Below are 18503 nucleotides of genomic sequence, written 5' to 3' on the forward strand. Positions count from 1 at the left end.
GGTTGGCAGTCAACTCTGATTGGCTAACAATTAATGAGAAAATAAATAATGCAATGAAAGGCTAGGTCATATTACAAGGGTCTTAGGATACCTGATTTAGTTCAACTAAATCTTGGTCAAAATTTCCATATTGCCTGTCTGACAAAACGGTTCAGAATCCACATTTTCCCAGACTAATCTGAGCAAATACATTGAGCGGAATGTACCCATCAGCCTAAATTTAGAATTTATTCTCTTTGATTAGATCTTAGTCATCCTAATTGGATAAATATTTTAGAAAGATCACCCACACTGCTTTTTTCTGGATGAGAAAGTAGAAAGGGGGCTACAATACAATAACTAATCTTAATGTAATAATTGGTCTTAATATAATAATCAATTATGATACAAGAGAAGAATAATTATTTCTCTCAAGAGCTTGTGAAAAGCTTGAGACCCATATCAAGTTTCTAAAATCTAGTTGTGATAGCTGAAACTATGAAAGTGATAAATATTGTTAAAAGAGCCAATATAGAATGAGATGAGAGCAAGACAAGACTGAAACCTTGGGTAATGACAACATTTTATGAATAGAATGAAGCAGACAAGTTAACAAAGAACACCAAAAAGTTCTGTTTAGAAAAACAGGAGAGAGTAGTGTGAGGGAAATCAAAAGAGGAGAGAATTTCATCAATGTCAAGTGAAGTCCAGAGGCCAAGAAACATGAAGACAGAGAAAAAACTACTGGACTAGAGTAAGTCCTTGGTAATCTCGAAGACTGTACTCCCAACAAATCAGCAAAGGGTGCATGATCAGGGCATCAAGTATAGTCAGCTGAATATGAAAGAGTAGTACCAAGGGAATTAAGATCACTACATTCCCCTCTCTCTTTTTAAAGAAATCTGGAAGTATATGAATGAAGAGAAATAGTGTATTACTATATTTTTATTTATTATACAATAATATTTTATAAAGCCTAATCTTTGCATCTATGCTAACATTACCCAAATCCTATCAATTCTTGTTCATTTCACATCTCTATTTAATCATGTCATGCCCTCCTCTTGCTCTCCAAATTCTGATTCAATTTGTCTTTTCTCACTTTTGCTCTTCAGTTTTTACTTACTGATATTCACTTTCATCACTCACAAATCAGAGCATTATTCTGGTCTACTCTTTGTTACAGGAATAATCTCTGACTATAGAGGCAGCAAATAGTGGAGTGAGTAGAACACAGGACAAGGAATCCTTTGATATTTACTAGTTGTGTGACTGAGAAAGTCATTTAATTGATGTCTACTTTGCTATCTTCACCAGTTAAAAGGGATAATTGTAGCACTTTCCTCCTAGAGTTGTTATGAGGGTAAAATGATGTATTTGTTTCATATTTTAATTTAATTTTTATTTTCAGTTCCAAATTTTCTAATTCTCTTCTCCTTGACCTTCCTTCATGAAAAGGCAAGAAATGGAATTCCACCATATGTATGAAATAATGTGAAATATATTTCTGTATTAGCTATGTTCCCCCTCAAAACACACACACACACACACACACACACACAAAGAAAGAGAAAACAATTCTCCAATCTATATTTTGAATCCATTACTTCTCTATCTGTAGATGGTTAATTTTTTCCATTACCAGTCTTAAAGAATTGTGGTCAATCAAAGTTACTAAATCTTATGAACAGACAATTTTCAGATGATGAAATTAAAACTATTTCCACTCATATGAAAGAGTGTTCCAAATCACTATTGATCAGAGAAATGCAAATTAAGACAACTCTGAGGTATCATTACACACCTGTCAGATTGGCTAAAATGACAGGAACAAATAACGATGAATGTTGGAGGGGCTGTGGGAAAACTGGGACACTGATGCATTGTTGGTGGAGTTGTGAAAGAATCCAACCATTCTGGAGAGCAATCTGGAATTATGCCCAAAAAGTTATCAAAATGTGCATACCCTTTGACCCAGCCATACTACTACTGGGCTTATACCCCAAGGAACTACTAGAGAAGGGAAAGGGTCCTGTATGTGCCAAAATGTTTGTGGCAGCCCTTTTCATAGTGGCTAGAAGCTGGAAGATGAATGGATGTCCATCAATTGGAGAATGGTTGGGTAAACTATGGTATATGAATGTTATGGAATATTACTGTTCTATAAGAAATGACCAACAGGAGAAATACAGAGAGGCTTGGAGAGGACTTACATCAACTGATGCTGAGTGAAACGAGCAGAACCAGAAGATCATTATACACTTCAACAATGATACTGTACGAGGATGTATGCTGATGGAAGTAGATTTCTTCAACATAGAGAAGAGCTAATCCAATTCCAATTGATTAATGATGGACAGAACCAGCTACATCCAGAAAAGGAACACTGGGAAATGAATGTAAACTGTTATTTTTACCTTCTGAATCCAATTCTTCCTGTGCAACAAAAAATTCGGTTCTACACACATATATTGTATCTAAATTATACTGTAATATATTTAACATATATAAGACTGCTTGCCATCAGGGGGAGGGGGTTGGGGGAGGAAGGGAAAAAAATCTGAATAGAAGTAAGTGCAAGGGATAATGTTGTAAAAAATTACCCATGCATATGTACTGTCAAAAAATGTTATAATTATAAAATAAAATAAAAAATTAAAAAAAAAAAAAAAAAAAAAAAAGTTACTAAATCTTTAACATTTAACTAACCATAATATTGTTACTATATAGATTGATTACTTGATGCTGTTCTGTTCACTTAGTAGTAGTTTGTCTAAATTTTCTTAAAAACACTCTCTTCACTGTTTTTTACAGCACAATAGTATTCCATCAAAATCATATGCCACAATTTGGCCATTCCCCAATTAAAGATCATTTCCTCAATTTCTAATTTGCTACCACATAATTTAATATTTTGGTACATCTCGGACCTTTTGTTTTTTCTTTGATTTACTTGGGGCATAGACTTAATAGTAGTGGGTCATAGTTTTATAACTCTCTGAGCATACTTCCAAATTGTTTTCCAGAATGGAAATAGTTTGCTACTCCACATCTTCTCTAGTGTTTGTCATTTTCCTTTTCTGTCATCTTAGCCAATCCCAGATAAGAAGTAACCACCCAAAGTTGCTTTAATTTTAATTTCTCTAATTATTAGTGATTTAGATAACTTTTTCATATGACTACTGAAAGTTTTGATTCTTATTCTGATAATTGCTTGTTCATATCCTTTGACTTAGGAGTAGCACCTATTTTTAAAAATTTGGCTCAATTCTTTATATATTTGATAAATGAGCTCTTTATTAGAGAAAATGATCTATCTAAAAAATCTTCCAGTCTTGGCTATTGTGTTTGTACACAAAAATGTTTGTGTAATTAATTATCCCTTTTACTTACCATAAACCTCTCTATTTTGTTTGGCAATGAATTCTTCCTTTATCCATAAATCTGACTATGTCTCCTGAACTCCTTCAACTAAAAATAATAAAGTAGAAATCCTGAAAATCAAAGGAGCTAGTTTGTCTTTTGATTCTGAAATATCTGGGAAGTTCTCCTTTTTAATTTTTTGAAATGTAAAGCCTAAGCTTTTTAAAAAATGTATTATTATGGCTTTCAGGCAGTCCAATAATTCTTAAATTATTTCTCATCATTCTCTTTTCCAAGTCATTTATTTTTTTTTCTATGAGATATTTCAATATATAAATAGAAGTTTTTTTTTTCTATTTTTAAAAAATCTTTTGAATGTGTTTTATTTTTTCTTGATGTCTTGGAGTTTTTAGCTTCTACTTGTCTAATTCTAATTTTTAATGAACTAGTATCTTTAGTAATTTTGCCTCTTTTTCCAAGCTGTTTAGTAATATTTTCATAATTTTCTTGTATTACTTTCCTTTTTTTCCCCTAATTTTTCCTCTACTGTTCTGATTTTTAAAGTGATTTCTGCTCTTTTTTATCTATTTCTTTAGTTATTCTGGAAATTTTTATAAAACTTGTTTCCAATCTGCATTTTTACCTATAAGGCTTTGCTTGTATATATTTTAAAATCATTATCTTTTGAATCTGTGTCTTGCCTTTCTGTCATCACAGTAGCATTTATGGTCAGGCACTTTTTTGTGGTTATTGTTAATTAATTTATATAGTCTGTTTCTTGACTTTGGACTCTATGCTAGAGTTTGTCTTTGCTTACCTCTGGTAGGAGAAAGGAATATATCTGACTTGTTTCTATAATTTATATATCCTGTTACTTTTATACCCAGGTCTGTTGGCCTGAAAGTTTTTAGTGCTTCCAACAGAGTATGATCTATGGAGTGGTCTGGTCACTTCCTTCCTGGTTTTTACTTTGTCCATATCCAGGGAGGGACCATGAACCTTCATGACTGCAAGCATTGCTCTTCTATGTCCTGGAACTATAACCCAGAAATAAGAAATGGACAAAAGATGTGCCAAATGGTACATGTTCCTCTTTTCAGTGCTGAAGTAGAGATCTTTTCAGAATAACTTTCTAACCAATCCCCTTAGCATCTCTGTGTATGGGCATTCTTACAGCTGCCACCACTGCTACTTCCAAGGCCACAGCTGGTACCATTTCTACCTTACTTCTAGTCAGCCCCCATTCCCAATATCTGTAGACCATTCTGTCAAGGGTTGGAAAAATGACTCAGTGACTTTTTGTTGATAGTTTCACTTAGAATTCAGTTTGAGGCCCTTCTTAAAAAGTTCTTTAGAGGGATGTGTTGGGAACAATAGCATCTTGACTCTGTCCCCAAGATAAAATTTGTAAAACATTTTTGCCAAGCTTAATACATTATATTAATGCTAGCTATTAACTATTATTAAGATAGATATACATTTAATTTCAACATAAGAGGAATGTGAACCTATTTAAAAATGCACTGCTTACCTCCACATATTCTATTCTTCCTGTGACTAGATCTGTACTAGGCTCAGGAGCATGAAACATAATACAGCCTCCAAACTGGTCGCTTCCTATTTCTTCACCAAACTTCCCTTGTAGACATGTCTGGGTGGCAAATTCCCCTTAAAAAGATGTTAATGCATGATTTCATCAGTGATTACATAGTTCATATATACTTTTAAATACATGATAAAGATATTTTGATTCATTTCCCTAATTTAAGTGAATGAACGCAGTCTACTGTATAGCACTTTTCAAAGGCTCGTATCCATCATTTTGAATCCTTGATTTCTTTGACACAGATAGAACAGCTATTATTATCTACATTTTACAAAAAAGGAAGCTGTGCTAAGAGATGTGAGGTGGTTTGCCTAAATCATAAGACTAATTCACAACTGATCAAGTCACCAGATCAAATCTCTTCTGAGTGAATTTCTGTTCTATGACCTTGCTTCCAAGTAGAGGACCAACTTTTCAGAGTTTAAGCAGGTTAAGGACTTTGTCTTTATATCATCACATTATTTGTACCCACATTGTAGATATTTACTAAATGCTGTTATAAAAAGTGAATTGAACTAAATTTATCTAAGCCTTTTTGCTGTATAGTACAAAGAATTTTGTTATTAATTGTTCAGTGGAATTCACTGCAGTCACAATCGTGACAGTGAAATATTCAGGGAAAATATATCAGGCTGAATTCTATAATTGTGTATATAACCAATCTCCTCTTCTAACATACCTATTTTTATAGATGACATCTCAGAAGATAGAGATTGTATAACTTTTAGAGAATTTTTTAAAAAGAGGTTAAATGAGTGAAAGGAGAATAATCTTTTGTCAGCTTTTCAGATACTACACTGATTGCAGTCTTATAGATTTGTAAATTGAAATTTAGTTATATAGAACACTAGATTATAACAAGGAAAAATCCAAACAATGCAGAATAAACAAGTGTATAAATGGAGCAAAAGAAAAGGACCATATAATTTTTCTATCAAAAGCATAAAGTTTCTGTTGCTATAGAAACTACTGATTTTCCTAAGGCTTTGTTTCAAGGGTATTTATTTATTTATTTTTATGTGTGTGCAACCTTCAAACTAACACATTTCCTATATTTCATTATTTAATCTGTATTACTGAAATGCTTCACTTTTTTTGGGGGGGGTAAGGCAGTTGGGGTTAAGTGACTTGACCAGGATCACACAGCTAGGAAGTGAAGTGTTAAGTATCTGAAGTCAGATTTGAGCTCAGGTCCTCCTGATTTCAAGGCTGATGCTTTATCCACTGCACCACCTAGCTGCCCCACTGCTTCATTTTTTAAGAATCTTAACTGTACTTTTAAATTCAGCATACAATTATATAGTCGACAAGAACTTTGACTTGAATTTTAAAATTGAATTAATGTATCTTCAAATAATCCAAGAAAATTCTAAACTAAAGCTAACATGAGTAAAATACTTATACTAACACTGTAAAAATACCTGTATCGAATCCATCAGGACATGCTGGAATTTTATCATTCCATTCTACATTATTGGAGCCTCTCACTAGGATATTTCTTGTAAGAACGCCAACTTCAGCCCTTGCTTCAAATAATGTTCCATCAGGAAGTGTGATGGTCTTTCCTAAATGTGTATATTTCAAGGAACTGGTTAGCTTTACAGACATGCCATCGTCAGAAATTGATGCAATTGTCTTCTTTTCATTCTCATTTTGACTGTGTCTGTGAAACAAATACAAAATAAAACCATAAGATTATAATATGAAAAGCACAAGCATGCCATGTGTTTATTAGTTTTATATTAAACAGTATCTGTGAGGATATTGTGGGTGAGGAAATAAGAAGGAATATAAGTGCTCAAAGAATAATGGGTCAGGGTATTTATTATCTACTGGCATGTAAGACAGTGTAGTTCTCCCTATAGTTCCATGGGTACACAAATGAACAATGGCTTAGACATTTATTGATACTGCACCCTGACTGAGAGCCCAGACCTTTGGATCTTTGCCTTTATATTGAATTGCTGTTTCTGAGCTGATTCACACAAAAACAAATTATATTGAAATACATATATAATATTAAAAGTTACAAGTTCGCAGACTCTCTGAAACCTATTATTGGACTCCATGGGATCTCAGTTTGAGATGGACTCCATGGGAGACTCTGGAACTCCCATTTTGAGACTCTCATTTAAAGCCTATTTTAGGAAGCTTTCCCTGATTTTTCCTCATCCTCAAATTTCTCTCCCAAAATATTTGGTTTTTACTTATTTTGGGAATTCATATATTGTTTTGAAATATAGTTATTTGTAAATTGTACCACAATTAGCATTTTTTTGGGTTTAATTTCTTATCTCCCTAAATACCTAGCCTGGTGCTTTGCACATTGAGGATCTTTGATAACTAGTTGTTGAATTGAACTGAATTGATAGTTCTAATATATAGGAAAAATATTTTTTCTGTGCTTTATAACAACCAAGCATATTCTTAGTGCTTGCTATATAGAAACTGAGAAGGAAATGGTTAAAAAGGATAAAAAGGAAGAGAAAACTCAATATGCTTAGGCCAGAATCTAACTGTACAATTCTCAATGATTTCTCATTAAAAAGCATTTCTATAAAATAGACTTTAAAATATTAAACTGAGACATTCTTGCTAATGTGATGTTTTTGCTAATACACTATCAACGTTTTTTTTTCTCATGTCAGAACATAAGCACTTGGAAGTTAAGTATATGCTTAACTTTCTTTAGCATCTGCATGTCTATTTTTAACTTGTAAGATGGCAAAGTGACAAAAAATGCCAGCTTGAGTCTTAATTTCCTTTTTAAAAACCCCTGAAATTAAATGTGTGTCACAGCCTTAATATTATTGAGTGGTTTTCTGTCTTGAATTATCATTTGTTTCTTGATAAATGTAGGCATTTTTAATTTTACATTGCCTGGGATTTGAGCAATAAAGTAAAAATATATTTTTAAAAACTTAGTATAGCAATATTGTTAGACTGGTGATCTTTATTTTATTTGCTGTCTGCTGAACTATAAGATTAAACAGGAGGAAGAATTAGAGGTAATTTTAGTTTAAAAAATCATGTATTTAAAAAGTCCTGTGGATATCAACTTTTATTTTTGTGGCTTTTTCCCCCTCAATTATTACAAACAATTGGAATCAGGGAAGATCAAAACTATAAAGAGCAAGATATAGTCACTAAGCAGATGTCATCTGTTTCTTTAATTAACTCTAATTCAGAAAATTGATTAAAATTTGATATTTTTGGCAAATGCCACAATTCAGTTGAAGCATTACATTTAGTGAAAAATCACCTGCTATGTTCCACTTTAATTTTTAGGACATTCTCTTACTGTACCTGTGTCCTGTAGTGGCAATCACAATTTCATCTCCCACATTCCACGTTACTGCTTCCTGTAAAACCAGAGTGCTCTCCCCTGCTTCTGCAGTCTGAGCCAATCGAGTCCAGGTCACAGGAATAGGCATACCTAGAATTGTATAAATTCCAAACACACATACAAATTCTAAATTTGTATAAATTTTCTTAGGCATTTATATTTTTATAAGCTTGGATTTTATACGTACATATATATGTGAATACTTAAAAATATACTATATGTGTATATATACACACACATAGATATAAATATGGATATATAGTACCTGTTTGTGGTTTATGTTCAGTTTTGTAGTAAGTTTTTACCTTTGCATCCTGAGCTTCATATTAAAAAAATATATGAATATACTGCTTTCTTTATTGCTATACAATGACTATCATAGGATTGATAGCTAGAGGAGGTGACCATCTTATCCAGTTTTTTCCCTTTATAGATGAGAGACTGAGATACAATGAGATTAAGTGATTTTTTTAAGATCAGAAAATTTAATAAAAAGGCAGAGCCAGGATGTAAACCCAGGAATCAAACATTAAATCAAGTAATGCATACAGTGGGGGTCAAAGGAAAGTATATATTAGATACTAAGCCAGAAGACTCAGAACCTCTATCACTACTTTAGGTGTGACATTGGACAAATTGTTTGACCTCTCAGGGCCTCAGTTTGCTCACTTTAAAAAGAGGGGATTAGATAGATTACATGATTACTAAAGTATTATAGGCTTATAATTATTGGCATCTAGGTGGCAGAGTGAATAGAGTAAATCTCTTTTTTTTACAAAGTAACAACCCAATATGGAGCGATCTTACAGATGGAATGATGATTATTTTTTATACTGATAACAATTCAATTGATAATTGATTGTAGATAGAAAATGAAATGTGTCTATTCTTTTCTAAAAAACTGCATTCATACATAAATCCAATCTCTTATCTAACGGTTAGAAGCATAATATGTAAATCTATGTGTAAAAATTCATGTCTATAAAAAAAGAGAAATGAATGAGTGCTTACTGGAATTATAGAGTTATTTATTTCATAATATACTTTGAAATTAATTTAAATAACATATCATTAGAGGATTTTAAATATGAAGTTTGCAATAATTCTACTTACTACTTTTAATTTTTTTTGGATTTTGAATAAAAAGATATGGGATCTGACTTCACATTCATAATGAGCCTCATATATGACCCTGGGAAAATAGCTTCCCTTCTCCTGATTTCATCTATAAATGAAAAGATTTGGACTAGGTACCTCCCAACTTGAAAATCCTGCAATTACCTACATTTCGTATGTAGGAAGTTACACCAGAATATTTAAGGTTACAGTTCAAAAATAACATTTTCAATTGAATGACCATCCTCTACTTAGAGATTTTATAGAATTCTTAAATGCCATGTTATATAAATAACAAAAGATTTCCATTCTATAAGTAGCTCTATTTGAAAATAATGGATGGAAAACTGAGTTATCAAATGGCCAAACCAATAGTACAGTGCAGCAGTCATGTTTATAGTCTCTAGTGCTACACTTCTATAACCAAATTCCTTAAATATTGGCTTAAATACCATGAAGATCAAGTATCCCCTCTCGCACAGCCAGAGTTTTTGCTCCATAGACTGGGAGCTCAGGAGAACGTAGGTGTCCATGCAGAGTAATAACTGCTTTGTGTTGGAAGGGAGATGCTTCAGTTCCGATCTAAATGAGATGAAATTCATATGATAAAAATTAAAATATTTTAATTTCTGTCATGATGAAAGGTATTCCTTATTTTTTTTATTATGTGTGTATAAAGAGGAGGGATGGGTTCAGCCTAATATTGCCTTCCAATATATTCTACCCAAAAGATTGTTTCAAAATGGATTGGCCTTTCTCTCAAAAGATGCTATGTTCTTACTTCTAGAGCTTTTCAAGAAGCTGTGCAATCTCTTGTTGACAATATTATAGAAGAGTTTCATGTTTCATATTGTTGTTCTATATAATTTTTGAGGTATCTGTGAACTCTGATTTTGTGATGTTTTGACAAACCCAGTTTCTATTCCCCCAAATCTTTAGTCTTAGCTTTTAGTCATCTGTTGCATGATCTCTCCAACCTCCATCTTTTTGTTTGAATAGTTTGAATAATAGTTTTTACAAATGAATTTTGCTATTGCTCAGTGTTCAGTTTGACATCATGTTGCTGTTTTCCTATGAAAAGACAGAATACATTTATACATACAATTTCTCATCCCCAGCCACTACACAAATGAAAATAATATTTAATAGATCATACTAATTTTGGAGGAACTAAGGTTTCTTTTAAGACTATGCCATATTTAAGAAAAAAGGTGGAAAGTCAGAGGTGAGCTTAAAAACATATGAAGTTCTTGTACATACCTGAAGAAGGCCTGCATCTGTAATTAAAATATTCTCTGCTTGAAGCTCAATGTCTGCTTCATCAAATATTAGACTTCCCCCTGTGAATCAAGCCATTTTGGAATTCATTGCAATCAAAAGTACATTTAAAAATTAGTAAGGTAAATGAGTAGTTTATATTTTAAATGTATAAATCAACTCAGTTTTCAGCACAGTAAATTTTAATTTTTCTTCTCACCATGTATTGTATGGTGGAATGGAATTGTAGCATAACTTTTTTTAAGTGTTTAGAAAAAAATATTGTTGATGATTAGAAAGCCCACACAACAAAACTTAAAGTAAAATTCTCTTGTATTGCCTTTTATTTTACAAGTTGATAATATAAAACAGCTATACAAATTATTATAATATTAAAAACTTAGGGTTTTAAAAATATCAATATGGACCTAAAAATGATTGTGAAAAAAATGTCCACAAGGAGTAAAACTCTGATCTAGGAAATATTTTTAGAGTTACATTTTTTCCCTGCCTATTGGCCAGATTAAAATAAAGGTACTATTTTCTAAATAAAATAATTTTGTGTCAATATTCTTTTTACTTTAAAGTCATATTTGGGGCAATCATTTCCCAATAAGAGAGCAATTTTGGTCCCTAAAAGGTATTTTTTTTTAAATATCTGAGTAGTGGAAACTATTCTGTGGACTAAAGGACAAGTAGCTTACTTACAAAGTGAGTCCATACATGCTCAACAGAAAAAGTAGAAAATAAACTTTTATTAAGTTCCTATGCTAAGTATTTCACACATATTACCTCATCTGATCCTTACATCAGCTCTGGGAAATAATTACTATTATTATCTCGATTTTACAGATAAGAAAACTGAGGTATAGGCAGCAATTAAATGACTTGCCCTGAGTCACACAGCTAGTAAGCAGATTTGAACTGTTTTCTTGATTCCAAGCCCAGCAGTCATCAAAAAGTGTCTAAACTATTTTCAGAGACACAGAAATAACTATATGCATAGGCAAGGTAGGGAAGGAGAGAGAGAGAGAGAGAAAGAGAGAGAGTGAGAGAGAGAGAGAGAAAGAGGGAGGGAGGAAAGGAGAGGGAGAGAGGGAGAGAGAAAAGAAGGAGGGAGAGAGAAAAGGAGAGGGAAGGAGAGAGAAAAGGAGAAAGGGAGGGAAGGAAGGAGGGACAGTAAGAGGAGAGAAGTAGAGAGAGAATTTTAAAAGTTTACCTTGAATAAGAAGCATTTTAAGAACAGGGGTACTTTGATCCAACAAAATTATTTGTCCTTTTGTGATGACAACAAGTGATCCTTCTTCTGGAGGAGATTGGCCTCCCCATGAAAAATTGGAGGACCAAACATCAATATAGAGGAAATCAGCATTATCCTATTATAGAAAATGACTGTGTTAAAATTAAAAAAACCTTAAACATTATTGAATTTCATTGGATATCTTAGCATCATTACTTTGTTTTAGACAAACAGAAAAAAATAATTTAACAAGTTCCATTTTTACAATATTTTACAGTTTAAAGTAGTTTTAGATTTGATCTCATTATGGCTTTGTAAGTAGATAAAGTACTATTAACTTCATATTATAAATGAAGAAATGTGGTTTTAGTGGGTTCAAATGATCTGCCTATGACAATACATCTAATAAAGGAGCTAGCGTTCAAACCCAGATCTTCTGACTACATATATGGCACACTTTCTACTATATCATGTTTCCTCTAAAATGTAACATGTTTCTCTATATCTATATTACAGTCACTTCTCAATTATCTATATTGAGTCGTTGAGTACATAATACATAGCTATTTATCCTTCACCCCCAATACTAAAATTTTCTAGACTTAGCAAGTATGGTCACTGTGCCCGATAGTACTTTTACCAGTTTGGCAATGCCATTGTTTCCAACGCTGACATAAATTTTAACCCACTGGGAAGGAGAATGGGCATTCGTAATACAAATAATATGTGTCTCATTGGTAGATTTCACATCGCATACAGCTTGTCCAATTGTAACATGGATATCCTCCATATTTGAACTACAAAGAAGAAAAACAAACATACTAAGATATTTTGTTTGCTTACTTCAGACTTTCTTGCCACAGTGTCAAATTCTGTTTAAGATACTAAGCTAATTTTTTAATCTTTGAGCCACATGAATTAATTTTTTCTCATGAGTTATTTTGAAATCTTAGAACTATCAGCTGTCAGTTATGAAGCTGGCAGATCATATTTTTATGGAAATACAGGGAAATAAATGCACAGAAGAAGGTAACTAAAATGAAAAGGCCGAGAAATAAGACTATCTAGTCTTATTACTGTTACTTCTTTTCCCCTGGTAGTTTGCTTCATTACTCATTAGCATAGAAGGAGAATACAGAAAATAAATGGACCAAAACCACAAATTAGTAAATTGAACTACTTTCATTTTTTAGCAGTCTGGTTAAAAGATTTAATTGGAGAGACATCTGGGACTATTTGCTAAAGTGAATTTTAAGAATTATCTGTGGATTCCAGCTACTTATGTAGTCCTTTAACATGAAGAAATAATAAGAGTTTGGCATATGAAGAAAGGTTGTTTTTATTTGATCTATAGAAGGAAGTTAAGGATAGTATTAATAATAATTTTCCAGTATTTTGAGGGATTTTGAGTTGATATTGGTGATCCCTTCTGATTCAAATAAGGAGATAAGAAGAGAAAGTCAGTTTAAGTTTAAGATGTTTTAGGAAGGCTTTCCTAATTATAAAAGGTCCCTAAGGGATACTACTTAATACTTTTCTCTGGAGATTTGTAAGAAGTAAAATCCTGTTTGAAGTTAGGCTAGCGATTTTTCAAATTTTCTTTTTGATTTAACATTCTAAACTATAGCATCTATGGATATCTCATTAGGAATAAGCTAATACTACCCTGAAATATGTATGTTTGAAAAGATATGTATGTTTGAAGAGGAGGGAAGAGAGAAGAGGGAGAGGCATATCAAAAGCTATAAAAAATAGTACCTGAATCCTGATCCTTTGATTGTGAGTCTTGTGCCTCCTTCTGTGCCTCCTCTTGTTGGTGTTACATCAGTGATGACTGGAGTTAAAAAGGCCATATATGTAAAGGTGGTATTTGACTGAATGGAGTATTCCCCATTAGCAATCCTCACTTCACAATCTTTCTGAGTTTCATTGCCTGTGAAGAAAAGATCACAATGAAAAGAGCTTTACTGTTTCATTTTTTTTACACCACTCCCATATATTTGCATAGTTAAAGCACACATATGTTACTAAAAACTGAGGCATGTGAGCAGCCAAAGATATTGTCATAAAGAATATGAACTAAAGCTTGATCATTTTATTTCTAATAGAACCCTTCAAGATATCAAAACAGAGTTTTTGGTTGTGTTTTATTGGACCTTTATAGTTAGTTGGTAAAGCTTAAGAACTTCTCAGAATTATATTTTTAAATGCAAAGAACAAAAAGCAGATTGGCAAAGGAAACCAATTTTGTTGAAATGTGGTGGTATCAAAATATTAATAAAACAAAGTTAGTGATTCTAGGTTATAAATCCGTGACACATAAGATGATGATAAAGATGATGGCTTGAAGTTCTGCACAATGAATAAAGTATGTTATCTCATTTGACCCTTGACCCCATAACTTGTGAAGTAGTCACTATCATTATTCAATTTTATAGATAAGGAAGTTTAGACTGGATAAGTGACTTGCTCAGGGACAAGTCATGTTGGGGCAGTGCCTTTGGATGCTTTATCCTGGTGATGAAATACCAGTAGCACCCCCAAAATCTTAAGGTATTGCTGCAAGTCTTTTCCTGATTCCAAAGTCTATGACCTGTGCATGAAGTCACTAGATGAGGTCATTTGTATTCCTCTTTGGATTATTATATGCCAACCAAAATTCTCTCTCTTCCATTTGAATTAATTAAACAGCCATTGCTTTGGAATGAAAAGTGGCCCAGAATAACTTTGGATGCTGGATGGATTTCTGAAAGTAGATGAGAATATTGTTGAGATATTCCATCAAAACATTGTCCAGCAAAGCCTGGCCAATGGCCTCTGAAAGACCATAACATCACTATACAAGCAGAATAATAGAAACTGGTATTCGTATATATTATATAGATATGGAATTCTATTTTCTGTTTGCTATCTTTCTATATACAGGTCCAGCTTGTAAACTAATCTTAAATCTACTACTTGGGTTTATTTTGGTGACTATCAATCAGTTGGCTTAGTAGGTTAATCAATTGGGGAAGAGGTTTCTCTCCCAAATGTTTATCAAATTCAGAATTTGATAATCTCGATAGAGCCATAGTTCCTCACTTTTCTTCACAAATAGTGCCAATGCCCAGTGTTCTAGTGGTTCTTCTCCTCTAGAAATTCAAAGAAATAATTTCCTGCCTGAGAAACAAGTGCATGTGGGGAAATTGATGGCCATACATTCAGGATTATATTGGATTCACAAGAGAAGTGTGTTAATAATGCTTTTGCAACAATTGTGCTCAATGAATTTCTAAATATCAACTTCAGGAGGAAATCATAGACTTAGAATACAGCAACCCTCAAAAATAGTTCTGACATGGTACATAACTGTCCTGGTGTCCTATGTAGTATCCACATGATTTCAGTGCATTTAATGTTATTTTCATATAACTGGAGAAGAATACAGTACAGGATATCCAGACTGAGAAATTTGCAGTGATTCTCAGGGATTGGGTTTCATGACACACTGATGTTGAAGAAGAAGATGTCTAAAGATTATTTTGTTTACCATTGACAGTATATATTTTTTTCAACAACAGCACTGATTTTTCCTACTAAGAATCAAATCATGACATTTTAAGAAGCCCTAATATTTGTCAAATCAGAAAATGAAAAAAATCCAGAGTTGTAATATTCAGACCCATTGATCAAGAATAGATAGGACATTGGATAGATATGTGAGGGGTATGTGGGGGAAGGTGGTAGAAGTAGGGCTATACAATTCAATAGTTATAAGAACCTAAGGAAGGTATGTTTTCAGGTCTTTTCACTAATGATGTCAGGTAAGTGATGTGCTATTGTAGATAGAGTGAAAACTAGCACAGAAGTAATAATGAGGAGTTTTGATTTTAAGATATGGATATTTTGATATCCATATGGATAATTTGAGTTAAATAAAAATAACATTTTATTATAACTAAGTCACAGAATATGGTTCTTGAAAGATACATGAATTAAGAAAACAATGTCTGGGGAGGAAACTGAAGAAAGGAAACTGAAAGGAGAGGGAGGAGGGAAGGAAGGAAGAAAGAAGGAAAGAAAGAGAATCATATAAATTCTTCAAGAAAAATATTACCAAGCTAAATGATCCCAAGATAGAATTTCATAATGGGGCAAACTGTGTTTCTCATTTTTCTTGACAGCAGTTTCTTTAATCATCACTTACCATTATTAAATGGAACTTTACAAAATAAGGTGTTACAATCAGATTGAAGTCGATTTACTTCACATTCAGTATTGCATACTGATACCATTGAATTCTGTGGATTAAACCCAGAACCAATCACTGTCATTGTTAGCCCACCACCAAAGCTCCCTGGGCATAGAGATAATAAGAAAAGGAAAAAAAGAAATCTAGTTAGGAGAAATCCATTAACAAGAGTATCCTTAATTAATATGACTTGTAGCCTTAATTAGGATAAATAAGTTTAATCATCTGAATTCTTATAAATATATAGTTGTTTAATAGAACTTATTCATACAGTGGTAAGTAAATGTTCCTACTATTTCTCTAGAGAAGAGCAAAGAGAAAAACATTTAAATGATTTCTTTTAAAGAAGCCTTCGATAATTTGATTATATAAAATGTCAAACACCATGGTAAATTATTCTTCTAATTTAAATACCTGCTGCTTCTAATTAAACATTATGAAATTTAACTATCAAAAATTTTCAATAGAAAAATATTTAAACAGAAAAGAATACCACATCATGTAACTTGATTACCTCCCACTTGGTAGTTTTCCTGCATCCTACATTGTCTATGTTATTTTTTTTAATTTGGTTGATTTTTTAAAATAAACAATCCGAATAATTTAAGGATAACATTTTGGCTTATATGACATATGGTATGGTAATTCATTCATTTATTATCATAATTAGTACTTTGTGGTTATTTTAGGGAATTCTTATATATTCACTTATTTTTAACATGAGCACAAATATCCTTTAGCATTTTACAGAAACTTTGAATGCAGGTGATAGTTTACAAAATATGTATGTTTTAATCACATTTTTTTTATTGCATAGACTTGCAAAAATGACATTTTAATTTCTATATCATTAGCTACCTTGTCTTGGAAAAATATTCTGAATTGTGAGTGAATGTTCAAAAACAATCCTGGAAACTGCATAGCCTCTTGTTAGATGTCTCAGCATAACAGGGAAAATGCCCCCAGCATGGTTCCCAACTCTGCATCGCAATACACTGTCATTGACCATTGTGATGTTACATTGAATATCATCAATTGTTACTACAACTTCTGAGACATCAAAACCAAAAGAAGATCCAATGATTTCAATTTCAGTGCCAGGTGGTCCTTAAAAAAAATCCATAAAAATGTTTAGATTTGCTTACACATATTTATTCACTTACATAACAAATATATTCAAAAATAGCATTGCCTTGATTAAATTACGATGTATGTCAATGTATTCTATAAAAATTCAAAAGCTATATAGTTTTCTGTGGACTCAAAATCTAGGAGCAAATTATTTGCAATTAGTTTACTAACAGAAATCCTCCTCTAATTGTTCCACCATTCCTAAGTCACTGACTTTATTTATTGGAATAGTAGAAAGTAATGGGAGGGTTCAAGATTAGGCTCAAAGGGAGCATGATTTTTGGGATCATATGCATGTAAGTGTTTACATCAAAACTAAAAATGAATGATACTCAATTGTCTTGTGTGTTATATGCCTCTTTTTAAAAATCTATCATCAGTAACTCTGAGTGATTATATTTAAATCAATGCATCTTTATCTTTAATTGTATCAAAAATTTAGTTCAAATACATATTATAAATACAAGATTCACTTGCCATTGAAGCTTTCTGTGACTGTGATACAATGCAAAAAGCATCTGGCCCTACAGGAGAGAATATGGGTTCATATCCTACCTCTGGTGCCTACCAGCTGTGTGAATTTGGGCAATTCACTTAATTTTCTGAGCTTTTGTTTTCTCATCAGTGAATTGAAATGGCTTGATATGCATGCATTTGTATATTCATGCATATGCATAAATATGAAGATATATACTCATGTATATACACAAATGTATACACATATAAATATATAGATCTGAGGTTGTAAGGAATTTTAAGAAACAAATTAAATATTTATTTGCTGCAGGGATCAAGGTTGTGGATAAGATATTTTATTTCAAAGACAAAAGTAGTATAAAGTAAAATTGAAATCATGTCTTTAGAATATATTATCTTTCAGGTTATATATATACACATAAATACATGCACAAAAATAAGAATAATATCAAAAGGAAGAGATTTAAATAAAGATGATCAGGAGAATTAAGAGTCATATACTGATGACTATCTCTTTCTTTGCAAATATATGCAGTTACAAAATACGTATTAAAAATCCCTCCAATTCTTGGAAAGTTTTTCCTCACATAAAATCTAAATTAGATTCTTTCCAACTTTGAACTAAATGTTCTTCTGCCTTCTGAAGACAAACAGAACAATTCTACTTCTTCATTAAAATCCTTTAAATGCCTAAAAACAGTTGTTATATCTCTCTGTTTTCTCTTCTCCAGGCTAAATATCCCTAGCTCCTTTA

At 32.3% G+C, this 18503-nt stretch overlaps 1 protein-coding gene across 3 annotated transcripts in view; it reads right to left on the bottom strand.

The window, feature by feature from the left end:
- The window catches only part of PKHD1L1 (PKHD1 like 1), a 168776-nt gene that overhangs the window by 66660 nt on the left and 83613 nt on the right, over positions 1–18503 (bottom strand). For all 3 annotated transcript variants that reach the window (XM_074266929.1, XM_074266920.1, XM_074266936.1), the window contains exons 39-48: positions 17000–17248; positions 16097–16246; positions 13666–13840; positions 12548–12704; positions 11887–12043; positions 10671–10750; positions 9863–9992; positions 8255–8384; positions 6370–6611; positions 4874–5010 (exon numbers count right to left, since the gene is read on the bottom strand). In XM_074266929.1, coding sequence (XP_074123030.1) covers positions 4874–5010; positions 6370–6611; positions 8255–8384; positions 9863–9992; positions 10671–10750; positions 11887–12043; positions 12548–12704; positions 13666–13840; positions 16097–16246; positions 17000–17248 — 1607 coding nt within the window. The remainder of the gene's footprint in view (positions 1–4873; positions 5011–6369; positions 6612–8254; positions 8385–9862; positions 9993–10670; positions 10751–11886; positions 12044–12547; positions 12705–13665; positions 13841–16096; positions 16247–16999; positions 17249–18503) is intronic.

Source organism: Sminthopsis crassicaudata, chromosome 1 (assembly GCF_048593235.1).
Source record: "Sminthopsis crassicaudata isolate SCR6 chromosome 1, ASM4859323v1, whole genome shotgun sequence".
In the NCBI taxonomy this organism is placed as follows: Eukaryota; Metazoa; Chordata; class Mammalia; order Dasyuromorphia; family Dasyuridae; genus Sminthopsis; species Sminthopsis crassicaudata.